Genomic DNA, 25,680 nt, shown 5'->3' with positions numbered 1-25,680 from the left:
TGCTTTGCCTTGTTATAAAACTCAAAAAAACTGCATAAAGTGGTTGTTCTTTAAGAATGACAACATATTTCATATTCTTCTGGATTAAAAATGATTCTGTTTGAGCAAAGTTATCAGAGTATTCATTAAAGACAATAACATAGCAGTAACGTCATAAACTTGTTCTTACTGTCGCTGTGTAACATCTTTCCTTTAAGCCCAGGCTTTCCAGTGGCCTGGGCTTAAAGGAAAGTATTCAAAACAATTGCATTGATCGACTGATAATCAGTAAATGTCCTCACTTTTAATAAATAAATAGATTTTCAAATTTGCCATTCTGTAACAATTAAGTGTGTGAGCACAAAAATAAGGCGACACAATTTGCAATAGTATAAACATTTAGTTATTTTTTATTTGTCACACGATGCCACATAAAAACAGCATTTTTTTTTTACCATGTATTGTAAACAAAGCAAAAGTTGGTAAAAAGTATTTAATCTTCCTGTCTCCAGTGATCTGTGTACTGCATCAGGAAGAAGCAGCTCAGTCAGCACTATGGATTTTTAATAGATTTTGTGGAGGCGTGCATATTTACACTGATGTGTAAATCACTCAGCAAATGATTCCCTACAAATAAGAGACCCAGTATAGAAGATTAGGTTTGCAGAACAGTGTTTGGTGGCATAATTTCAGTCTAAAATCACTGTCATTTTCTTAACCAGGATAAAACACCTGCGTTGTTTCTTTATGCTTGTGTTAAAATGGAAACATGACTGATTTCTGTTCAGGCTCCAATTAAAAACGTTTACCTATGGGAACATGCATCTCAGATCTTCTGGAAAATAGTTGAGAAATTGAGATTTAGGAAGCTGGTTGATCTAGAAAAGAATTGCAGGGATTTTTCTCATTTTGATTCTAAAATTTCTCATATTTCCCTAAAAAAAACAAGTGTGCAGAATTAGAAATGATCTGATGCTCCCAGAAGCAGGTAAAGTGTGCCATCCTTTTGAAGTGGTATTTCATACAAAGAGGAAACCTGATGACTTTAACCGGGACTATTGCTACCTTGTCTTTTTTCATCAGAACTGAACGTAAATCTAAAATCCTCTTGTTTATCATTTTGTAGTTCATAGGTTGGAGCCCATAACCAAATAAATGCAGATATAAAGTGTGCTTTGTTTTTGCGTTCTTGTATGAATTTCTCCACATCACTATAACCACCAATGAACGGACGGTGACCTTTGACACCAGCTCCTATTTTATAATCAGCTCAGTTTGACTGCATTGTACTGTAAGGAGATGGATTGACTTAAGAAGAATTAGGAGCTGAATATCACCATAACTATGAATTCAGAAACATTTATGACAACGTATGAAATGATGCTCTCTAATTAAACTGAATTGTGGAATATTATGCACCATTATAACTCAATAACACATTTTAGGACAGATGATGTCTGGATTTGAGAATATCCTCTCAGCAACTGGTTTGCAGCAGAGTCAGATGACATTAACTGTTTCTTTTAAATCAGGAATTTAATTTTAAACAAGAAAAAATAATAATAATTACAACCCATCTTATCTGAGAAACCTGCTGCTTTAAAATGTAAATTCAGTTTTCTCTCATACTGTTTCATGAGGATTCTTTTCGTCAAAAAAGAGAAGCCAAAAGGAACGTGCAACAGCAAACCCAAAATCTTTCTACTCAACTCACAAAACCTAAGACAGAGATAAAAAGAAAGAAACAGTAGAGATAAAAAGAAAGCTCTGCTTTCTTTTTAGATGTGAGAATGTATTCAGCTGTTGAGTTTTTACTTTGGACAAAAACAAAACTGATTACTGAAACCGTTTCAGTTTTGCTTCAAGAATTTTAACAGGTGCTGTTCTAATAAGCAGCCATAATTTCCCCATAACTAAAGAATAGATTCTGGTGAATTGATTCTTGTTTTAAAAAAAACAAGTTATTATTGGTCATAAAGGGCGTCTGCTAGAAACTCTGTGCTTCTGTTTCTTTCGTCACACCTGGTGAAGCCGGAAGCAGCAACTGTATTTGACTTTTTGGTATTTGAAACGTTAATATGTGAGTAAATACAGCAGTCAATACAAACCACCACTCAAGAGCCTTCAGCGCCTCCCGCTGGTGAATCGGAGTACGTGCAGCCTGACGGAGCAGATGATTTCACTTTCTGTTTCGGAGAAACGTGATTGAACTTTGCGTTGACATTTCAAGACAGTTCTTCCCACTCTGAGCAACAGCTGTCGATGGAAAACACAGAACCAACCCGAACCTGTGAAACATGGTAAGAACTGACACAGAACTGCATTGAACGATGAATGATTTACGTTTTGTTTTATTACCAACATAAATAGCCTGAATACAATACGGATCTTTGAGGTGTAGACGCCTTGGTTTTAGAACCAGTTGTTCACGTTTTAATCTTATCTCAGCCCAACATGAAGTTCAATGTTTGAGAGCATTTAACTTTCAATGCTCTGAAAGTTAAATGCATTGTTGGGCTAAAAGGAGCGCAGGTGCAAAAAGAAAGGTTTCACTTCTGTGTGGCCTAAGTTTGAAATGACATATTTGGAGTCGCTGGGTAACTTTTCTGTAGTTCAGTGAAACAGCTGGTCAGAGTAAACAATAAGTTAACTTTCAAGTTTTAAATGATTTCTACCCCTCTGATCAGAGGGAGTCATGTTGTTGTGACACTGCAATAACTCCTGACTCCACTTTTAGGCTTACACGATATAACCCTGTGGAGCTTTCGGTCCTTGATAAGAGAACTTCCTGGTTCAAAGACTCTCAATCTTTACCAGGTCATAAAATAATTTAAAGTTATCCTTAAGTATTTTTCTCCTGAGCTTGTGCTTTTTTTTCTTCTTTTAGCCACAAGGAGGTGGCAGAGGCCAACTTCCCTCTGCATGAGACCCACTGCAAACGATTTTTGAGTGTCTGTCCTGACTGTGATGAAGCTGTCCCCAAAGACCAGCTGAGCCAGCACAGAGAGGAGCAGCACACCAAGGTGATCATCCGCCCAGATGTATAAACTACACCACTTTGTTTTTTTCCAACATTTTCCCTGCAGAATGACGCTTATGTAGTTATTTCTTTTTGAACCATTTCTGTCCATCTAAAGGTGAAATGCTCCAAATGCAACAAGAAGATTGAACGGTGTCACCTTGAGGATCATGAGGTGAGTTCTTTTGAACTAATAAGAAGGTTCAATACAATGTCATGTGGAGGAACAGCTCACATCTCAACCTTGATGTCTTTCTACATCCATTTGTTTTGTTCAAATACATCCTGTCTTGCTGCTTTGGACTGAAACATTTATAAAAAGTTGAGGTTAAAGAAGTTTAGGGCCAGGAATGAAATGAAAATAGATGATATCGCAACAAAAGTAAAATCTATGGTTAAAAAAAACAGCTGTATCTTTGAGATCTCTAATTCTACATGAACCTTTTGGCTCACATTGACTTTAACTGACTGAAAACTGATGGACTTTGCTTCAAAGCCCAGTTAATGACTAGAATTTACCAATTTAAGTGAACTCTCTTTATGCTTTTCAGTGTAAGCCAAGTATACTTCACTATGCTATTCCTAAATATAGTTTATAAAAAGTAAACCTCAACTACTTAAGTAGTTAAGTAGTGTAATATCAGTCAGAAAGAACTGCTTGGATATTATTTTTCAAGGGTTAGCTTTGTCTGTATGGATGGACTATTACGCTTCATTATGATCTCACTGGACGCAGGTCTTAGCCACCAGTATCAGAAAGCTCATGCAGACTGTTGGGAGTTATTTGAAAAGACAATTTCCTGTCAGATCATGACACAGAGTAAATGTATCAGCGTGTGCGACAGAGCAAATGGATCTTTCCAACTGTGCTCTGCTTCCAGGCGGAGGAGTGTCCGGAGCGTCTGCAGATGTGTACGTTCTGTGAGCTGGAGGTGCCGTGGAAGCAGCTGGAGGAGCACAGTGTGGTCTGTGGGAGTCGCACGGAGCTCTGCAAGGACTGCGGTCGCTACGTCAAACTGAGTGACCAGTCAGAGCACAGTTCAACCTGCTCAGCTGCCGATGAAGAGGACTCGACTCAAACTCTCAGCAGTGCATTAAATACAAGTATTGAAATGGACCAGTTCAGCCCTGAACTCACTTAATGCCCAGAATATATTTCCCTCCTGCTTAACCTGAGCTTTTCTTCTTTGTCTCAGTGGAGAACACAGTGAGCTGTAGATACTGTGGGAGATCATTTCTGGAAAAAGAGAGAGACCGTCATGAGGTATGTTAAACATGTTCCATTATATTTCCTTGAGAAATTGTGAATTGGACCAAACTGTGTCCAATTCACAGTTTGATCTAATGTGGATTATGCAGTTCATAATTCATATTTTGTCATATTATTGTCATAAACGTCAAGGTAATGTGTAATTGTGAAGTGGAAGGAAAAGGATGCAATATTTAACTTTATTTTTAACGGGTAAATATCTGAAAAGTGTGGCATGTATCTGTATGAAGCCCCTCTGAGCCAGTGCTTTGTAGAACCACACTTTGCTCCAACTGCAGCTGCAAGTCTTTTGGGTTCAATATCCCTGGTCACCACAGCATGCTACTGCCACTACCATGTTTCACACATCTAAAAAGTTCTTATCTGACCAGATTTTTTTTCCCATTGAGGCTAATTTACCTTTGGGCAGGTATTAAACAGACCTTTTATTAATCCCACACTGTAAAAATAATCAATGCAATTTATGGTTAAAAAAAAAAAAATTGTAAAATATCAACAGTTAATACTGTAAAATTCAAAACATAATATTACCGCAGAAAATACATGGAATTAATATAACTCAATAAACATAAATTTCACTTAATTTATGCAGTCATGAAATTCAGAAAACAGAATTTTATTGTGGACTGATATAAGACTCTAGTCTTAAATGTTGTGTTTTGTCATCTGTTGATCCTGACCTGCATCGCCACAGTAATATTAGGATTTATAGTCTCAGGAATTCACTTTGACACGTATCTGTGTCTGTCTTTCTTTCTCACAAGCAGCTGAGGTGTTATCAAGAGCTCTATGAAGAGGTTGACACCAAAGAACAAAAGTGGGAGGATGCAGATGACTTATTCAAACAGCAGAGTCAAGACCAGCTGAGAAGTGCTTATAAAGCCACTTCCCAATCACACGCAGGGAGACAGGGTCCGTGGGTCAGCGGAGACCAGGACCAGATCAGCACCTGCCCACACTGTCACCTGGCCCTGCCGCTCCCAACACTGAAATGGCATGAGGTAAAATTCCTAAATCACACAGGTTTTCTTTTATTTATGCTAAATATTTCCTTTGATAACAGTGTTTTTCTTCTTTTTTGTGCTGTAGGCAAAATGCAGAGTCAATGTTGTCTTGAAAGCCAGAGAGGGCTAAGGACAGAGAGAAGTCCTATGAATGGATCTCCTGAGAATAATGACAAACACAAAGGCCATCCATTGTCTCAGCTGCCATCTTAGAATGTGTGTTTACATTTGTTTTGTCATTTTTATTTTCAGCTGAATCATCTCTTATGGGATGTTGTGTATTTTCAAGTCATATGAGTGACGATGCTGTTGTGTCCATGTTTTGAATAGTATGTCTGTACTGGGATTTGTCATTGCCACAACGTTCGAGTAATACTTGTGTCAGTTTTGTGGCACGCTTAAGATTTATATATTAACTAGAGCAGGGGTGCCCAAGTCCAATCCTCGAGAGCTACCATCCTGCAATTTTTAGAAGTATCCTTACTCCAACAGACCGGGATCAGTTCTACAGAGGCCTGATAACGAGCCATTCATTTGATTCAGGTGTGTTGAAGCAGGGATGCATCTGAAAGTTGCAGGATGGTAGCTCTCGAGGACTGGACTTGGGCACCCCTGAACTAGAGCATACACTCATGCCTCCAAATCTTCTGACATTACTAGGAAAATAAAACAAAACTTTCTAGCAGCCTGTAAAACCGGGAAATCAAATTTTGTAATGTATTTACAAAATACATTACAAAATAACATTTTGAGACATCAGCTTCCCTCTTGTTTAAACTCCTGACATTCAAAGGAAAGTGTGAATTCATCCTGACAGAAGAAACACTATTTGGTTTCATGATATATTTTTTATGAATACGAAACTACAATTAAAACAATCCATTATTGTGAATTTTGTGTACTTTCATTATGTCATTTCTTAAAATATTGTCTTTTAAAAAGTCAACAACTACTTTGGTCTTTTAGTTTGTGTTTGGAGCATAAACTACAGTAGTTCACATTCCATACCCTACTGTCATATTTACACACTCACTGCAGTTTTATCTATTATCTATTTCTGCTCAATGTATTAAAAAGTTGTAAAAAGTCTTGTCTCATTAGATTTACAGTGTCCTCCACCAGTGTTTTTTATTAGAGTCCAAATCAAAGTAGTGATTTGGAAGGGAAATTCTGCATGTTTATAACTTTTGTTAAAACATTTTCTAAAAATTAAAATCTAAAAATTGGGTTCACCAGTGTGTAATTTGGCATAGTATAAGCCATCTGTTTTGTGACATTTATAAATCTATTTGAAAGGCTTTGAACGCCTCACAGAGCTTTGTTCAATCCATCATTTGAGAATAGAAAGAGAAATGAACTAAGTCGTTCAAACAGAGGATTAGTCTGAGAAAGCAGCCACGAGGCTCATGGTAACTAGAGGAGATGCAAAGATCCACAGCTCAGGTATCTGTTGCCATGACACCTTTTAGTTGTCCTGGCAACTGAAAGTCCAAAAAAGTTTATTGATGAGTCAGAATGTCAAACCATGCATCACCTTCCTTCCACTTCACAATAATCCCCTACTTTGGTGTTGGTGTCTCACACAAAAGTCTCAAACTTTTGTGTTTGAGACACAAAAGTGTCTCAAACACACTTTGTGTGTTCAAAAGAACTTTTTCTGTTCTTTTGAACAGAAAAAGTTCAAAAGGTATAATTAGTTTTGCCAGGCAGTGTGCCGACATAAAAGCTTTAGTAAGTGATTTTAAACGAGAAAAGTTTTAGTCACAGAGTAAAGAAAATTGGTATTTTACATAACTGTATTTATTTTCTGACATATTTTACATGCCTGTATGTATCCATAACATTTACACATGAAGATTTGCTGCTGATTGGTCAGACGTGGCAAATGACGACGGGCTCCCTAAGCTGCATGCAGACGACCTCATCAATGTAGAGAGAGTTGGCTTTGATCTCGATGTTTTCCTGCAGCTCCAGCTGGCAGCGAACCAGCGCCCTCTGCTCCTCCTCAGACAGAGCCAGTTCCTCACGTAGTCTGACAGAACAGAATAAAAAACAAACACCCATGTCATGACGAGCTCTGAAGTGCAATTCTTATGAACAGGAACTCTGAAAACATCTATGAAACTAGGAATGGGACGGTGGGTTTCCAGTAATATTCCGGTAAATGTGCTTGGTATTTCTTTAAATCCTGTAGCACTCACTTTAAAGCTCTAGAAATTTTAGCCATTCAGACATTACTTGGCAATATTTAGCAGATGGTAGAAACAGGGTCGAAACGGAGATTTGACATGATTTTCAGATATAAAACATGAGTCGAAGGCTATCCTAAACTTTCTAAATGAAGATTTAGTCAAATAACCAAGAGGCTGGAGGATAAGCTTTATCTTTACAGTTACTACTCCTGGAACCAACAAGATTATTACTTAAGTTTTTTCTTCATTCAACTATAGAAAAATTCTTGCAGACATGCAGCTTTTAATTTACTATAGTAAAGATGTACTGTTTCAAAACTTCATTTGGAAGACAAAAGAACTGGATATCATCTGTATAGCAATAATAGGAAATATCCTTAAAAGATGACAGTATCAGGTACAGCAGGACAGGAAAGGGATCTGTAAATAATATTGATTTATGACAAAAGTGTGAGGATAATCATTTTAAAGATGATCTGTTATACTTCCTTTAACAGGTTAGATCAAAACATGTTCATTACACTTTTTGCACAGAATCTTTCTCAGATAATGAAATTTCAGTCTGGTCACTTCTGCCTATTTAGAGCTTCTTCCAGAATGAGCTGTTTTAGTGTCTCTTATTACTTTAAATCCAAATAAGCTGTTGCTGGCCACAATCCCAACTCAATGTTTACACTCGCTTGTGAAAATGCCTGCAATCAGACACACAAATATGCAACTATACAAATTTGAAAAGCAGAAGTAGAGCCTCCTGCACAACCAACCACAAAAAGAATGCAGCAAGGGGTTTCTGGATGGTAAGTGAACAACAAAACACACGTCTTTTCTATTAGTCATTACAGGGCACATGCAGCAGTAAAACCAGCTGACCAAACATGCTGGCACGTGGGTTTTTAAGCTCAAAAGGTTTTTGAAATGGCTCATTTTCCACACACCAAAAAACATGAACTTATTGCTGAAAATGGCTGGGTGTTTTTCTAAGCACTTGGGTTGTTTTCAGAAGCAAATGGAAGCACACAAACAACATCAATCAACATGTATCATATTGCAGGACTCACTTGGTGATGTGAAGGTTGAGCTGCTCAACCTCGGCAAGGAGCTGGATCTGGGGTGCGTCGAGACACTGCTCTTTGCCAGGCCTCTCTTTGCGCAGAAGGAGCCGGGCCTGGGCCAAACTCAAGAACTGTTCATTCTCTGCGATGGCTGCTAGCAGATCCTCTCTGATCCTCTGAAGGTTGCTAATCTCACAAATGACCTAGAGAGAAGCACCCATAATAATAACCATCAATCCCTGCAGTCTCAAAGATACAAAATTAGACAATAAATCTAAAGCAAGTTGCAGAGACAGTATCGGAGCAAGCAAATGTGCTCTGTATTCCTTTGAATACGGAGCACATTTACTTACTATAACTCATTATCACTTCTTGATTTCATCTTATTGTTGATATGTTTTTATTGATTTTGTTAATAATTCTCTTTTGTTTCTGGTGATAAACAACAATCCATAACTGTCCTACAGCTCTGCTAACTGTTGGGCAGTTATGGATTATTCTAAAACAAAACAAAAGTATGCATTTCCTTTGTCTGGTTACAGACAAAGAACAGAAATGTTTCTGCCCCCTCCATGCTCTTGTGAGTCCACACCTTATCCATTTACTGTCCTTATAGCTGCGTGTATTTGGTGGTATGTCTCCACCAGATCTACGCATCTAAAGACTAAAAGTTTTGGATGAGGAGTGGTTTTCAAGTGAAGCCATAGATTCTAGTTTAGGTTTTTGTATGGACTTTGACTGAGCCATTCTAACATCCCCCCAACCAGATCACCTCGTTGCACATATTTGCTTTGATCCCTTTCAACAGTGACTTTCAATTTGATAAATTTGGGGATTGCACAACTAATAGTTGTCCTATTACATGCTATACCAGTAGTTGTGCATCTCTGCAGCTGCTCCAGAGTTACCACGGTTCTCTTGGCTGCTGTTCTGATTAATGCACACCTTGTCAATTTTGGTGAAGAGCGACATGCCATACTCTCCTTCTAATCTTGGAATACTGTTTGTGACTAAACCTTTCTCTTCTAACTTGCCCACAACTTTCTCTCCCTGACACGTCTGTTGTGTATCTTAAATGCCATGAAGCTGTTTTGTTACCAACTTCTGAAGCAGACTACATCAGACTGTATTCAGAATATAGTGATACACTATTTTGAGTTGATTGACCACACAACTTTACTAGAAAATCCATGGAATTTGAAGTTATTCTCTTCGTAAGATATACATATTAAAACACCGTTAGTGACATCGGCATTGTTTTGGCCATGTCATAGATTTATGTTCCTCGTTTGTTCAGGGTACAAACGAAGAACATAAATCTCTCTGTATTGTAACATCTCTTTGTATCTTCCTTAAATAAACCGCACATTGAGCCCTACCTTGGGAAGTTTATCTTCCAGTTGGGTCTTGGCAGCCTTGATCAGCTGAATGTTGAGCTGCAAGGCTTCATTAGTAGCCCTGAACTGCTTCTGCATGTCGTCAGCCGACTGCGCCAGCAGAGACTCCACCAGAGCGCGCAGGGACAAAGAGTTATTCTTCTGCTGCTCGGCCCTGGCTATGTTGAGGTCTGAGATGTTCTCCCACTGCTTTGGGCTAACTGTTGCACTGGGAGAGGGAAAGAAAACCATAAAAACAGCTTGGACTGAAAATACCGTCTCTCTCCAGGTACTCCAGCTTCCTCCCACAATAGAACAATGAAATGGCTACTTTTTCATTAGCTTAACATGTCTCCTTGTGTGCTGTTCTGTTGCATTTTGATCAAATGTCCAGTCCTGTCCAAACCCCCACAGCTCACCATCACAACAGGTAGGTATAAGAAATTAAGTGTAGAATCATGGATGGATGACAAATGCTTGCAACATTCTGTCTGCAAATTCCAATTTTTACCTCAAGCCTGTTAGGGGCTTACTATTTTGTGTAATAGGTGCATTTAAAGTAATAAATAAAGAGGGCTTCAAATAACAGGCTTTAGAGTAGCTATACTATAAAATTTCTTGTTTTCTGGGAACAAGAAGCTGATGGTTTACCTTGACAGCATAGTGATGTTTTTCTTGGACAGTGGCAGATTAGGGATTGTCTGCACGGTCATCAAGGCACAAGAGTTGTCAATGTTTTGAGCTTGAAATTTCTCCTTCAGATCCTGTTCTAAGTAGAACTTAGCAGACCTGTCCAGACTGGAGTAATCAAAGAATATCAGTGTCATTTCATGTTCCTGTTTATAAAATATATATATACTCATTCAGTAGTATCATTATAGGTCAAAACGATATACAGATATTAGCCAGAGTTCTCACCGTATCTGCTCAGCAATCTGCTCTAGCACAATCTGAAGTAGACCTGTCACTTCATGAAACATCGAACATTCTTTCAGCAGCTCGGCGTCCACCGCATCATGCACCCTGTCAGAAGGGGCCCGTTTCCTTCTGCAAGCCACACAGCAGAACATTTTCACTCAACAGCTGGGAGTTTAAGCTTAAAGTTACTGACATTTCAGGACAGCTGCCAGATGCTTAAGACGGAAAAGAGAAAGGTAGGCCGTTCGCTTCTGATTTGGTGGTTTCACCTCGCCTCCAGACAGAGAAGAGTGACTTTCATTGCGTCTTGGTTCATCGCCAGGGCCTTCACCACTCTGCTTTGTAAGGCTTCAAGGGCATCAATCTCTGGAATAAGCTCCTCGAGCTTCATCTCCACCTCCTTCCTTAAAAACTGAATGTCTCTGACCCGCTGATCTGAACATCAGGGAGAGAAAAGAAAAAGATCACAGCTCAATTGCAAGCAAGCAATTTCCTTTAATTCTAAACATGAGCCACCACAAAACCCGTCCTTTCCTACTTACCAAGGCGCTTACTGTCACCATTTTGCATACGGATACATGCGCTCTCAGACTCCGACATGAGCCTCTTACACTCTGCTCGAAAGAGCTCAGAGCGGTTCAGGACAACCTCAACATTGAGGAGATCAGGTCCATCAAATTTCGGGATACTCACATCTAGGACAGACATGGTTCTGAGGAGAGACGGATGGAAAGGAGGATGTCAGAGGAGCGGATAACAGAAAATCCAATTATTAATGGTTAAATATAAATAATTTACCTCTTTTATATCTGGGTTTTTAGATGTTAGGGAAAATTTAAAAAAATATTTGGTCTTTACCTGGTCTTAAAATGATTTTAATAAATTTTCAAGTACACAAAAACACAATACATTCCACTATGCCATTATTTATTAAAACATAAATATCATGTCAGTACACTTAGAAAAGGACTAAGCAGGTAATGCTTTCAGGGCTGAAACAATTAATCTGATTAATCATGATGAATCCAATATTGAAATAATCGTCAACTAATTTAGTATACCGTTAATTTGAGTATGCAGACTGTTTGCTGAAAGAACAAAAAAGATTTTAAAAGCCTTTGTAAATTTGTTCTACCCAGAACTCCTCAAGTGGCATATTTTTTAGCTTATGCATGTTCAGATTGTATTAAAAATGTCCTGTTAAGCACCTCTAATCAGTTAATACAAACAATAAATAAATCATTCTTATCCTGTATTGATGTTAAGGCAAATAGAAAGGCAAAAATGGAATTTAATTATTTATTTATATCCTTTAATATTGGATTAAAAAAAGGCTTGAATTAAAAATCTCCAGAATGTGATCATTCTATTATCCAAATAATAGTCAGGATACTCGATAGATTAATCAATTAATAAAATAATCACTTGTTGCAACCCAAATTACTTTTTTAGAAGAAGAAGGCTTTCTCTCTCCTAAAGCATCGTTTTTAAAGTTAAACAACTGACTTACTAAGCCATGCTCTTTGGACGAATGTGGTCTAAAGTGAAAATGATAGGTCATAATGTCCTGACCTAACCAAACATACAGCACATAGGCACAAAAACGTCACACAAAATGTTCAGCAGTTTGAATTAATGTCTGCAGACACCGTTTGAGGTTAAAGGTGACGTAGTCTGCCAGACAGCTAAAGCCTGGCTGGAATTTCGCTATAAAACCACTGAAGCAGTCCTGAAAAAAAAAACAAAAAACTGTGGGAAACAACAATACGAGAGACTGAGAGTTAAAGCTGCTAAAGGTGAAATGTACTGTTTAAAACCTTATTTTGACTGTGGGGATTCGGCCTAAATAAAATACTATTTCCGAATACTTAAAACCATAAAATACATTGAACTTTCTTTTTACGTCGGAGTTTTTGTTCTTAAAAAATAAAAATAAAAAACCGTTGACATTAGCAACAAGTCACCCAAACCTGAACCTGTTAGCTAACCAGTGCTCCTTAATACGAACGTAACATTTTTATCTCGACATTAATATAAGCTTATGAATAAATAAGTTTCTGTGTGAAACGCACCTTCTTTCGCGCAGCTGAAACAGAGAAAATGTAGCGGAGATCCCGCTGACCGCAGGCACAAATTAACAAAACAAATGGTTACTATGGCAACCGGACGGACAAATCCTAAAGCGAGATTCCTCTGCCGAGAGGCGTTTCCCTACCAGCTGCACTTCAACGCAGCATTTGACCTCCGTGTTTTTACTCCATGGTGCGTTCAAGTCAAGTCGTACACTAGCATATCAACATTGAGATAATTCCAAAACGATTAAATATTTAATTTTTCTCGTCAAAGGTCACGAAGGTGTTTTTCTACCAGTTGCAAATAACATTATTTTTGAAGTTCGGTTCTGTTAAATGAATCTAAATCTGAGGTGTTGCTGTCCATGGCACTGGACAGTCCATTTGTTTAATTGGAAAAAAATATTCAAATCTGCAGTAGAATCACAATTAAACCATGTGTGCTTTATTGGCTGTTAATCTAATAGTTGGAAGCAGTGTCATTCAATTTTAGAGCATTTTAAAAACCGGGCAGTATAGAACCTACTATTTATTCAGGTGAATATTAATGAAATCTATTATCTAATTTTTATCAATCAATCACAGTTTAATTGTTTTATGTTATAGATGATTCCTTAGCAGGTATTTTTTCTGAATACATCAGTTCTCTGACATTTACAAAGTTATATCCCCAGGTCATTTCCATCCTGAGTGCTGTTATTTACCAAAGTGTTAGTAGCTATACGTTTTTGTAAAGTATTAAAAGTGTAAACTCTTGATTGGTTAACATTCCTAGATCATCTAAAAATTGTACAAAAATTACAGTAAGTTAGCTCAAAACCGATTAAAAATGCCATTTACCACACACTGTACATTTTCCAGCATGAATAACAACAAACGAATAAAACCAAGATTAAGTAGGGAATTATTTAAATTTTATTTTTGAAATGTGTGTTTTTTGTTTGTTTTTTTTTTTACAGTACATTTGCAAAGAAGCAGCTGACAAAAAGAATCAACAGCAAAAAAAGTTCCGGAGAGCCAAGATGTGGCTCTAAGCTTGTAAAAAGAAAGATCCAAATGAGATCTGAAAAAAATAAGCAATAAAGATGTCGAAAGATTAAATATAAGGTACTGGTGATGAAGAGGTCAAAGTTACGTTAAGCAGCATACAGTTCAGTTTAGACAATTGCTTTAAAGGCACTGATGAATTTACCACAAAACATATACTGAATAATAATGACAAATTTTAAATATATATATATATATATCTATGTTTAACAACATTATACAGTGTAAAAACAGTCATTAAGTTTACAGTGATGCTACAATCTACATTAAAGGGGAATGATTTCAATATTTTCTTTTAAACTCCTGTGGGCTGAAGTTGCAAAGCTGACCTGGAGTCATTGGAAACAGATCCAACTAATAAAACAGCAGTTCAGTTCTCAGTTCTCACTGGAGAGCTTTAAAATCCAAACTGTCAAATTGTCATTTGTCTTTGTACAGCAGCGCATCTCTACAACAATAATCACCAAATAATTTAAAATCACAATCGCATCTAGCTTTCACACAACAGCAGTGATTTTTTTTCCATGACAGTACACAGATAAAGAGAAGCATTCCAGAACAAAAACTTCTCATTTTTCTAAACATTTCACACTTTCTGTACACCTTATAATTTAATAAAAGAATCTCTGTTTTTAAGGTTATTTTCTTAGGAATCAGTGCATTGCACAAGCACATACTGGCTCTCAGAAAAAAGTATATAATTGCTGAAAATGTGAAAAGTGTTCACATGTAAATTGGTGTAATTGAGATAGCATGGAAAGAGAAAAGTTTGCTTCCTAATTCCCTTTTCCAAGCTGACAGTTTACTGGAGGGTTGCTGTCTTCTAACAGAAGCCGAGAAAATGGTTCCTTCCTCCCTGAGCTGGACTTAAGGAAATTCTCCAATATCCTTCGTCTTTACATCTATAAGCTATTGGACATTAGCCAGGTATTAGTACAGCAGCTGGTCTGTCTACCAGATGACCACTCATTCCAGAAAAATGTACCAACCACAGAGGTTTTGGGCTCAGTGGGGATGAGATTCCAAATTTGAACTCTGAGCTGGAGGTCAAGAAACCAGATCAGTTGTTCCACATCTGGGAGCGATTTGCTTCAAAAGTCTTCACTTCTTGCTATTCTGTCCAGTCCATTGATCCTCTCAGGAAACAAGCCTTCTGCCACAGCTACCTTGGACTCTTGGACCTAAAAATATGAAGATTAAAAAAAAAAAAAGAAAGAAAGAAAGTATACTGAAAATCTGAGTAGTAAAATGTTCCTTTATGGAAGGTTTTTGTAGATTTCACCAACTTAAATTTAAGACTTTTTAAGACTATTATGAATGAAATTTAAGACTTGTCTCACAACAGAAATGTACAAAAGGAAATACTATATTTTATATAATAGCGCCATGCATTTTTTCCATAGAATGAATGTTGTATTGTACTGGTTGGCAACAGAAGTGAGCCAAAGGCATAGACAAAAGTCATCCAGCCAACTTAGACTTACCAATGAAGATGAAGAAAAGCCAGAGAGCTGGCAAGGGTTTATTAGCAACTTAATCGGTGGTATCCTGAATAGCCTCAAGTCACAGAACATAATGAAGATGTCTCAACTTTTGACTGACAGAAAAGTCCCATGAGAAAAATGAACTACATAAAATATAGGACATTAAACAGTCTTGCCGCAACAAATTTTAAGACTAGTGAGTATTTAAGATCAACTTACACATTTTCTAATGAATTTAAGATGTTTTAAGGTCTTAATTTTAGATACATGACTTTAAGACTTTTTGAGGATGTGTGGACACCCTGCTATGAGTGCTAAGCAGACTGTAATCCAATAGAAATATTAATAACTAACATATTGAAAGATTATGTCCCCAAATCAAAACACTCCATAATCATATCATCATTCCTAGTTTAATGCACACTTTCTTTTCATATTTTTGTTGATCGCTCACCTTAAATGGTTCACTAATTCCAATGATGCACCGCAGGTTGCTGCTATAGTAACACAGGACACACTCTCCCCCCCTAACCGGGATTTCCTCTTTACCCATGAACACCTAAAAACAGCAAAAGAGTAAAACGCCTCTGCAAACCTTTCCACTCAGACTTAGCAACACTCTAGGCTTCTTTAGCTACTACCTGCATCATTTCGTTGTTAAAGGCCACTTCATCGTCTTTGACCCACGTGTAGGTGATGTAGTCCGACACGCTGCTGAATCCAACCTGAAATCCAGACATGGTGTGAGTGAGGTAGAAACAGAAACCCTAATGAGCTGCTGGTGGAAGGATAACCTTGTAGAGTCCGATCCAGTCCCAAGTACTGGATGGGAAGGGCTGCAGGGGGTTGTAGAGAACAATGGAGTCGATGTCCGCACTCCAGTCGCCTTCTGCATGCAGACTCACCAGAGGAGTCTGGTGCATCTTTGTCAGCTTTAAGGACAGAGATACCAACTTTAATGGGTGTTTAACAGTAAATACAGTCATTATAAAGTCTCTAACACTGCAGGAGGAAACCAAACAATGTGTATTTATTCATACCTCTAATCTATTGTCAAGATGACAAAAACAAAGTCAATCTTCATTTTGTCATCTTGTCTTGCAGCTCATCTGTAGGCCAAATCTGATATTTTCAACAGTAATTCTTAGCATTGCTATGTATGTAGCCCCCACTTTGGTTCCAAAAACAGAGGCCTTGAGCTCAAACTGTACTAATGCAGAATAAAGAAGCAAAGCAAGAGAACTGAGCTCCGATTCATCACATTTCTTCCCACTTGATGGAGTTTCTCACCTCCAGGGTGAAGATGCCGATCACAGGTTTGTGGTCACTGATTCTGAACTCCATGTTGCTGGTGTACAAGTCCTGCCGGACCTTCAGAGGATACTCCTCTTCCTCTTTCTGTTGCTTCTTCTCCTTGACATCGTTTTCATCTTGCTCGTCGTTGGGTTGGGATTTAGGTCGGACACGCCACAGAATCCGGTCGGTCCAGGCAGGTTTTCGCTTCTTACCGCTAGACAGGTGATCACAGACGATATAGGAAGGGAAATGTCAATTTGGAAAATAAAAAGAAGCTTGTTCCCTGAGAGGAGCAATACCTTGCAAAGGTATTGATACTTGTTGAACTTATTTGCATTTGATCACATGACAGCTACAAACTTTATAGCTTTGGTAAAGATTTTAGGTGATCAGCCAGCGGATGGTGGTGCCACATTATGGAGGGGACAGAATAAAACTTTGCCTATATTGACATTTTGCTCCATCACATATTTGAATATTTTATTTATGTTAAAGCTGCCTATGTTTAAAACACGTGAAGCATCTTTATTTCCAATCTTTTAGCATTATATTTCCAGTAAATAGTTTTTTATACAGCAGTCAATCTGAGTGGTGCAGCTGAGCACGTTATTTCTCTCAATTTGTGTAGGAGAAAAAAAAAGAAAGTTTGAAATTATGTGTTAACATTCTCTGAGTTGGATATATGGACTCAAATATTCATTTAAACATATTAGTCTATCCTTTTTACACACCCTCTCCCTCATGATGCATACATGAAATACAAGATTGTATGTAGGAAGATCTGTTAAATGGACGAGTTTGTTGCAATTTCTAGCATCTATACCCAGGACGACTGTTAAATGCTAAAGTTGTAGGAATCTTGCTGCGTCTATCCTTGCTGTAACTGAAAACAGGGAAGAGCTCATGGCGACAACAGCAATGCTAATCCTTTAATTTGACTTTACGGGCAATTTGTTTAAGAAAAAAAAAAAGAATGGTTTGTGTAACCAACTGGTTGTTTCTAATGTTGATCATAAAAGCAAAGTATTCAACCCTGAATGATGCAGAGATTAGCTTCGGACCTGTAAGGGTTCAGAACCCTAACGGCCTAATCTTACAATCACTCCTGATAATACTGTGAAACTAATACAGTCACCGGTCAAGAAGTGGCGCAATCTCTATATCTGTCCACACATGTTAGATAATAAGCCAGTCATATTAGAAAACATGCTCCCTTTTACATAAACGATCCTGAAAAGCAGTAGGGTGGTGGTAAACAGTGAGGGTTAACAGGAGTTAATACAGGTAACAGATACCAACTGTGCTTCATAATCCGTATCTTTTATTCATATAGCATTTAATACGTACTACTCACAAAAAGTTGGGAAAATTTGGCTTTTGGGGTGAAAAATGTAGAATATGGATCTGTGTTGCAACCTTGTGATGGTGAGCTAAGCTCAGCGTTGCAAACCCGATCGTCTTGGTCTCATGATTTCAAAATGTGAACAAAGAAATTCATTGACTGAATCATGGATCAAACACCTGTTGTGAATTTTGTTGTTAGGCCATGAAGTTGAGCAAAATGCACTGAAACGTTAAACAGTTGGATTTGTGCAACAGTTTAGAGAAGGTCACATTAAGTTCACCTGTAAAGGTTAAAATAATTTTTAAGGGAACTTTGTCCTAAAGTCATATATCACTAACTCTTCATGAGTAGTGTGATTTCACTATTCATATATACGTGAAATACTTTTATGATTTAAATCTATTAAATAATCTAATGAAAGCTCTTTTTTGTGTCATAGTGCTTCAAAAACCCAAACGGTCCTTTCCCTAACATCCGAAATAAACCGGAAGAAAAAATACCTTAGGCTTTGTGTGCAAAGACAGGCTGAGTTTAAAACTCATAACCATCTCTGCTTGTTTCAGTTTGCTATTATCTCTTAGCTAAGGTTTAAATAAGATGCTTAAAATATGTCACTTTTACTAGGAGGTAAAAGTGGTACATATGCACATTAAAGCACGGTTAGATGAATTAGGAATGGGCAAATACAGAGCCTATCTAAAGTATTCATATCTCTCAAACTTTTTTGAAAGCTGAATATGTATCTTTTATAAAAAATGTTTTCTTCTTAAAACCTTTACTATGTCATGACAGCAAAACAAGAAATAGAAAATCTGTGAGAAAAATTGAGATTTTCCACCTCCTTCTCCCAGTGCTGCTATTGCTAAGGCTAATGCTAGTGCTGACACCACTCGGCCAGAAACAGCCAAACTGTAGCCCAGCAGAGAGCTACGGCGCTAAGACCCTCCTCCTGGCTCTGATTGGTTGTTTCTGACAGAGCAGTGTATTTCTGCAGATTGTAGTAGGACCGCAGAGCGGAGGCAGAGGAGCTCGACTTCTTCAGATTATCTGTTTTATGTTGCGCTGTCAGGACATGTTGACAAACATGTAAAAAAAACCCTGTTTTTATAAAAGTTAATCACTGTTTATTTCAATCAGATTTTGTCACGTTACAGCCACAAACTTCAATGTACATTTCAGCCCAAAATTATTCATAGCCCTCACTGACTTAGATCTTAAAAGCATGTTGGAAAATAGAGGTATCTCCAAAAACAATAAAACTGTGTGGAAAAGAGCATAGATATTTAATCAAATCAAAAATAATTTACCTGGTTTTATTTACATTTTATTAAAATTGTCATGTCAATAATGACTTATAGTTTTATAAATAATCTATGGCAAGATATTTACTGGCAATATAACAATCAAATCCTTTTTATAATTCGTGATCAGGACCCTGATTGGATCACCCCAAAGCTATTACCATCACCTCCAGTCAGATGAAACATACTGGTAAAATTAAATGACAAGTAAAACTAAATCTGCAATGGATATGAATAACTTTGGCCTCACCTGTATGTGCAGTGAAATTTGTGTTTATAACATGGCGAAACGTGGAAGAGTTCAGGAGTATGAGTGACTTTAGAAGGTCCTGTATTTTAGGGAAATGTGCATATGATTAGACTTTAGGAATGCTTACTTAAAGCCAAACCATTCTGTGTAGAATCTGAAAAGTTAAAAAGAGGCGAAGATAAAATAAACACAAATTAGAAATAAAATGATGAATTCGATCATCATGATGATTTTAATCCGAGTACCTGCTGTCATAGGTATCTGAGTTCAAGTCAAATTTGTATGTGGGCTGAAAGTCCAGCGGTCCTTCTTCAAACTCCTGCAGCAGCTGCTTCTTCTTCTTCAGCATGATCAGCTGAAAACACAACACGTTTTTTTCACACGGCATCATCATAGCTACCCAAGTACTGACGGGTGACCCCTGGATTCTCTCATAAATACGAGCTGAAAGACGGTGAAAGAGTCCAACCTGGTCATGACTCCACAGCAGGTTGTAGGTTTGGTTGTTGATACACGAGCGGACAAAGTGCATGCCGTGGTCCTGGATCCTGAAGTTGAGATCTCCGAACCAGAACACCAGCCTGATCAGAACGACAGCAGAAATTAAGAAAACATGTTACCTGTGCTGTTTGAGCCGCGTGTGTTTTCTCACCTGTGGTCGATTATTCTTGGAGCTTTCTTGCAATCGAAGGTCTGTGTGTCCATGATGTGCTCAAACTCATCCATCCTTTCATTTGCATACTTCATATGAGCAGCCAGGTGGCAGTTGAGGAAGCAGAGCATGTGTCCATAAAAAGACAGACGAACCGACACACCGCCTTTGTTACCCTGACAGACAAACAGGAAGGGAGAGAAACAAAACAGTCGAACATGCAGGAGTAAGAGGAAAAACGTACGAAGCACTGAAACGTACAAAAATTTCCTTCTGCTTTTTTGGTTCGCTTCATGAACCAAACAGAATAATAAGGATGCACTGTGGCTTAAGGAACTACTGGACTGAAAATATAAATGTGGAACTTCAAGTTTCTGAGTGCGCATTTGAAAATGTGCTCCTCACGTTTTTCACATTACAGTTTTTATTTACTTTTAACAACAAATAGTGACACATTCTGTTTTCAAACACTCCTGGTGAGAACATCGCTTGGATTCAGAAACAGCTTTGGCCCTCTTTTCACCCGATTACAAAGTCCTAATAATAAGAGTAAAAATACAATCTAGTGCGTGCGTGCGTGCGTGCGTGCGCTTCATTTCAATTGAAATTCAATTCAAAACTCAATTTGAATTGAATTGACATTTTCTATGTGTGTCTTTACCGCTCACCCAGTAACCAAATATGCCGGTGCGGGTGTAGGTGGCCTGGATGTCTCTGATGAAGGGGACGTGCTCCAGTTTGGAGAAGAAGAGCAGCAGCAGACCCTGCATTCTTATCGATGACACCTGAAACACGTCGTTTCACAACATATGCAACCCTTAGTTTGAAAGTATTCATCGTTTGTTCTCGTTTACCATGCAGAATATGTCCATTGTATGGATTTGTATGGAGGAAATGTACCTTGATGTAATTCAACGGAGCTAGTGTGGAAATAAACAGCTGACTCCAAGGGTCGTCAAATATCATGTCCGACACAAACCTCACTGGTCCTGAGTAAACTTCCTGCAGCCTGAGCACATACAGGTATGACTGTCGGGTATAAATGCACACAGAAATAACTTGAAAGCAATAAAAGTAATAATACATAAAAATGTACTGAAAATAGCCTATGAAAATCTGACATTGCATCTGAATTGTCTTTCAACAGAATAATTTAAAAAACAAACAGGCCTGGACAAAAATGCTGGTACGTGTAACTGAAACCAAACAATTTCTGTAACTCTTAATGAGACGGCAGTGTTTGATTTTCATTGCTCCATTTTCATTACTTTTATCAGTTTCAAGTTATTTCAGTGACCATTGTGGGGTTTCTTATTCATTAACAAAGGCCTACTAACAGTTTTGCCACTTGAACATAAATGAAAAAGAAAACTTCAGCCATACCCTATGACATAGAGGTCAGGAGTCTTTGGTGAGTTCAAGTGGAGAAGTGAGGCCACATCATCAGGAGGATCAGCCGTCGCCACGTTCCACGTCACCATGTGAAGTCTGGAAGATGGAAAAAAAAAAATGAAAAAAATGAACCAAATGAATTAATTCAATCTGCTTCGACTTATTCTGAGAACCTTTTGGGTCAGCGCTTCTCTTTAACCACCAACCAAAGAAAAGCTCATCAAGCCTGAGCGTGAAAGCCGTTACAATGGCAGCAGTGAGTTACCGCCGCCAGAAGCAAATCAGGCTGCTACAGTTTATTTAGACTCAACTCAGAGCCCGGACTGTCCTGATCTTAACCAGAAAGATTAAAGCAAATGGTTAAACTGGAAAGCTACAATTAGAAGAAAAACAGAGGCTGTTATTAAGGACAAATAAAGAAGTTTGTTGAGAACACAGAGGGGTATAGATATAAAAAAAATAACAAACAGAGCAAAATTCTTTCTCTAAAAAAGTGATATCTGGGTCCAGCTCCTTCTTGTTCCACCTGAAGTTGTCCTTTTTTGGCTTGTTGGCTCTCTTGGCACAGGAGAGGAAGGCACTGTCCAGGGTCTTGACCATTTTCTGGTGCAGCTCGGTTTTGGGGTCCAGGTCATCCACGCAGGTCATCAGCTGGTTTAGCCGATGGCGCAGAGCCAGTTTGCTCGCCGTTGACTGTGTGGCATCAGAAGAGAGGGTGTCACTGCGGACGCGCCCCATGGTTCCCAGCAGACCGCTGATTTCGTCCATTCTGGCTCGAGATGCAAAGTCCAGTAAGAAGTCCCTGAATCCCCCACTGAGAAGGTTCTAAAGTTATCTGAAGGACTCGGTGAAAAATATCAAAAACGGGTTGATTAGAGAGTGAATCAAGGGAGCTGAGAGCGCTTTTACTGTAGAATCAAACCACCAAAAGGGAAGTGGAGAAAGTCCAGGGACAGGGAGATTAGGGAATTGGTTCATTTGTCTACAAGTCGCCTTTGTGCTCTGAACTCTACCTCTAATCTCACTGAAAAATGTCCCAACAATAGGCCTATTAAAATAATTGAGAAACCACGTTGCAAACGAGAACAGAGCTGCTCCTGCCTCAGCTGGACGGCAGCACGCTGGCCGCTTGTTTCACTCCAAATCCGCATTAGGTGTATGTTGTTGAGCAACCTAATCCGCCCGTCAGAATGAAGCGAAGTGGTAAACAGTGCTCCGGGTTTAGTGTTACAGCACATTCAATCCTACATGACTCATGCAATCGGGCTTTTTAAAGAGATCCCTGGAGTGCCAGGCACGGCACAAAGAGCAGATCCACTATTTACAGCAAAGCCTTTGATTAAGAGAAGAAGGAGAACAGCTTCATGTTGACACTTGATGAAGATACTTTTTAACTTGGTGCTATAATGTAATGGAGGATGACATGATGAAGAGTTTAACCCTCACCTCACCTATAATTATGAGATCTAGATCACAACAGAAATAACAAGACCATGAAACGAGCTTCACCAGTAGAAAGGCAGCATTAAAAAGAGTCGCTTGAGTTGGTTCAAACATCTGATCAGGATGCCTCTGACAATCCAGCCTCATCCCAAAGGAAGAAGATCCTATGGGAGGTCCAGGACTCAGTGCAGGGAAAACATTTTTGTGACCTTCTGTGGAGCCCCTTATGCTGATGGGTATGTGGCTATAAGTGATTTCTGTCCAATCACAACACTGTAAACAGTGTGATCCTTGGTGAACATCGCAAATTAAGCAAAGAACAACGGATGAATGAGTAGATGAATCAATGGAGACCCTTCTTGCAACTTCAAGGTCTTAAGAGATCTAATGCTGACAGTTTAGTACTAAATATAGCAGCAAGTACAGACCTATAAGTAATGCTACAGCTAAAAATTTGTAATTTTGTGCAACTTTTTAAATATATTTTTATCTTCGTGTGAGCCTACGTGCTTCGATCCTGAAGCACGTAGGCTCAGGAATTTAGGTGTTACACCTGAATTTTCCCACCGTGGGACAATGAAGGATATTTCTATTCTAAAAGTGCAGATCATAGGAAGTATTTCAATTTTGTTTAAAAGATTCTAAAGCATCACAGAAGTGCTGCAAGCAACAAAAAAGCAATGAACAGCAAAAAAGAAAAACAAGATTAACTTTTTGTTACTGAGAATGCGCACCACGCATCATCTCATTTCACCCAACACTGTTTACCAGGTAACACTTATTACCTGGTTTCTAACTTGTGCCAGATCAGAGCAGGACATCAGTGTGACTTTATTTACTTGTTTATTAACCGGAAGAAGATCCTACCTGAATCTTTCACTTTCCTTCTCCAGTGGCTGATGATCATCTGGTTGCTCCTCGTTCTCCTCCATCATCTCCACGCCTTGCAGCACCAGATGTAACAATTCAACTCCAGATTCGTGCCCTTGTAAACAGCTAAACAGCCAATATTAGACCTAATATATTTTATTATTTCTTTCTTTGCTTCTGTAAACTTTATCCGTTGGTCCCAAATACTCTGGTGATGTGGTATTGTGACGAAACACAAGGCTAGCTGCACTGCGCAGCAAGCTAAAGAGAGTCCTGTTTTAAAATAAGTACGAAATACCCGAAGCAACAAGATGCACCAGAAGTTATATTATCACGTACAACCTGAAAGGCTTTGGTAATATTTATTTTGGCTTTAAAATCAACTTACGAGATGGAGCATAGCAGTCAGAAGCCGCAGAAGTACAGTATTGTTGTTGTTCCCGCCCCTAACCGGAATGTAGGTAGTTTACTGTCAAAATAAAAGACTTACTCTAAGAGCTGCTTCTTCTATACGTCAGCGTGTTGGTCATATTGTGAGTGGCAAGGTCGTTTGACTTCCGGATTTAATTATTTCCATTTATTAATTTATCTCGTTCTTATAACACCAATGATGGTGAGACAAAATATTACTTTAAATCAAAATATGAAAGAAACAGCATTTCCTGTTTCTATTCTAAATACTTCGGAATATGCGTCCCAGTAGGGTTATTTTCTCAAATTTAAAGTGCATTTTGAAAACCTTTAGGTAGGTAAACAAGCTTTTCATTTAGCCCGCATTGCAGAATTAAACTTTTTTTTTATTGGTCTATATTGCAATATTCTAATAGTAAATGTCGTGTTGCTTAAGCTCAAATCAGAAAGTTATTTAAAACATAAATTGTAGTTATATATATGTCCGGTTCTAATAAGAAGGAACATGAGAAATTTGATAAATACCAAGTTTTCAAAGAGGAAATAGAAGTTGGAGAGTCAAGTCCTCAGTGATCTTCGACTTTGAGCTGCTACCCACACTGAGGGAGTGGTTTCAGGAACATCCTCTATCTCTAGTCATTATCTTACATGTTCGTAGGACTGCCCTCTTCTGGCTTGGTTTAGGGCACAAGTGTCAAACTCAAGGCCCGCAGGCCACATGTGGCCCCCCCCATGTCATTTTATGTGCCCCGCCTCCCAAGCATTTTATAAGCCGACGATTGACTTAAAATAGGTTTTGAGCACGAATTGACTACAAACTACATCTCCCACAATGCATTCCGATTGTTACCAGCCAACATTACGGCTTCTCGCCACTAGAGAGCATCAGTCACCTCAAGCTGCTTATTGATTTTTCCCAGCGAATAAAACTCAGACATCGACAAACTAACATCAAAACGTCCAAGAAAAGAAAAATCTATTTACAAGTAAGACTGTGAATGAAGATGTGTGTGAGTTGGTGTCAGGGCGGCAGGTCGCGCTAGTCTTTTTTTGTTATCTGTTATCTTGACCGACAACATAAAAAAAATCGGTCATGTACTATTTTTATCCGTGAAATTACAATCATATTAACATCGCCTATTTAGTCGCATTTTATGCGCTTTAGTTAATATTCACCGTGAATCCCATCACAAATTAAACAGATAAATGCATCTACATTTTTCTCGTAGTGACAAAAACCACCCCAATAACTTTTAATAAATTAAATTAAGCGACTTCACTTAAATTCATCACTTCACCCGCTGGGG

General features: G+C 38.3%; 3 protein-coding genes across 6 annotated transcripts; 1 reads left to right on the top strand and 2 right to left on the bottom strand.

Annotated features, from left to right (window-relative positions):
* The first annotated feature begins 2,133 nt into the window (after nucleotides 1–2,133).
* On the top strand, nucleotides 2,134–5,670 carry xaf1 (XIAP associated factor 1). Of its 2 annotated transcripts, none has more exons than XM_007562566.2 (7): nucleotides 2,134–2,279; nucleotides 2,867–3,002; nucleotides 3,117–3,173; nucleotides 3,880–4,102; nucleotides 4,195–4,262; nucleotides 5,033–5,269; nucleotides 5,358–5,670. In XM_007562566.2, the coding sequence occupies exons 1-7, from the start codon at nucleotides 2,242–2,244 to the stop codon at nucleotides 5,400–5,402; spliced, it is 804 nt and encodes a 267-aa protein (XP_007562628.1). In that variant the 5' UTR covers nucleotides 2,134–2,241; the 3' UTR covers nucleotides 5,403–5,670. The 2 variants fall into 2 exon arrangements, with proteins under 2 accessions (XP_007562628.1, XP_007562629.1); XM_007562567.2 differs by having other exon boundaries at nucleotides 2,135–2,279; nucleotides 5,036–5,269; nucleotides 5,358–5,667.
* Nucleotides 5,671–7,062: 1,392 nt separating this feature from the next.
* tekt1 (tektin 1) lies at nucleotides 7,063–12,990 on the bottom strand. The gene is made up of 8 exons (XM_007562564.2): nucleotides 12,883–12,990; nucleotides 11,353–11,522; nucleotides 11,080–11,245; nucleotides 10,811–10,939; nucleotides 10,544–10,690; nucleotides 9,896–10,121; nucleotides 8,523–8,719; nucleotides 7,063–7,304 (listed from the first exon to the last, which is right to left on the bottom strand). Exons 2-8 carry the CDS (start codon nucleotides 11,516–11,518, stop codon nucleotides 7,145–7,147), a joined length of 1,191 nt encoding a protein of 396 aa, XP_007562626.1. The 5' UTR covers nucleotides 11,519–11,522; nucleotides 12,883–12,990; the 3' UTR covers nucleotides 7,063–7,144.
* An 836-nt stretch (nucleotides 12,991–13,826) lies between these two features.
* On the bottom strand, nucleotides 13,827–24,451 carry LOC103145212 (inositol polyphosphate 5-phosphatase K-like). 3 transcript variants are annotated; one of them, XM_016676658.1, is made up of 14 exons: nucleotides 24,351–24,451; nucleotides 23,960–24,035; nucleotides 21,641–21,745; nucleotides 21,158–21,266; nucleotides 20,926–21,042; nucleotides 20,258–20,433; nucleotides 20,075–20,186; nucleotides 19,851–19,960; nucleotides 19,733–19,759; nucleotides 16,704–16,923; nucleotides 16,208–16,345; nucleotides 16,055–16,138; nucleotides 15,868–15,972; nucleotides 13,827–15,110 (listed from the first exon to the last, which is right to left on the bottom strand). In XM_016676658.1, exons 2-14 carry the CDS (start codon nucleotides 24,025–24,027, stop codon nucleotides 15,021–15,023), a joined length of 1,461 nt encoding a protein of 486 aa, XP_016532144.1. In that variant the 5' UTR covers nucleotides 24,028–24,035; nucleotides 24,351–24,451; the 3' UTR covers nucleotides 13,827–15,020. The 3 variants fall into 3 exon arrangements, with proteins under 3 accessions (XP_016532144.1, XP_016532142.1, XP_016532143.1); XM_016676656.1 differs by lacking the exons at nucleotides 23,960–24,035; nucleotides 24,351–24,451 and adding an exon at nucleotides 22,176–23,408; XM_016676657.1 differs by lacking the exons at nucleotides 19,733–19,759; nucleotides 23,960–24,035; nucleotides 24,351–24,451 and adding an exon at nucleotides 22,176–23,403.
* Between the last annotated feature and the right edge of the window lie 1,229 nt (nucleotides 24,452–25,680).

This window comes from Poecilia formosa, unplaced genomic scaffold (assembly GCF_000485575.1).
Source record: "Poecilia formosa unplaced genomic scaffold, Poecilia_formosa-5.1.2 Scaffold138, whole genome shotgun sequence".
NCBI lineage: Eukaryota > Metazoa > Chordata > Actinopteri > Cyprinodontiformes > Poeciliidae > Poecilia > Poecilia formosa.
This window is presented reverse-complemented; position numbering and strand designations above follow the sequence as displayed.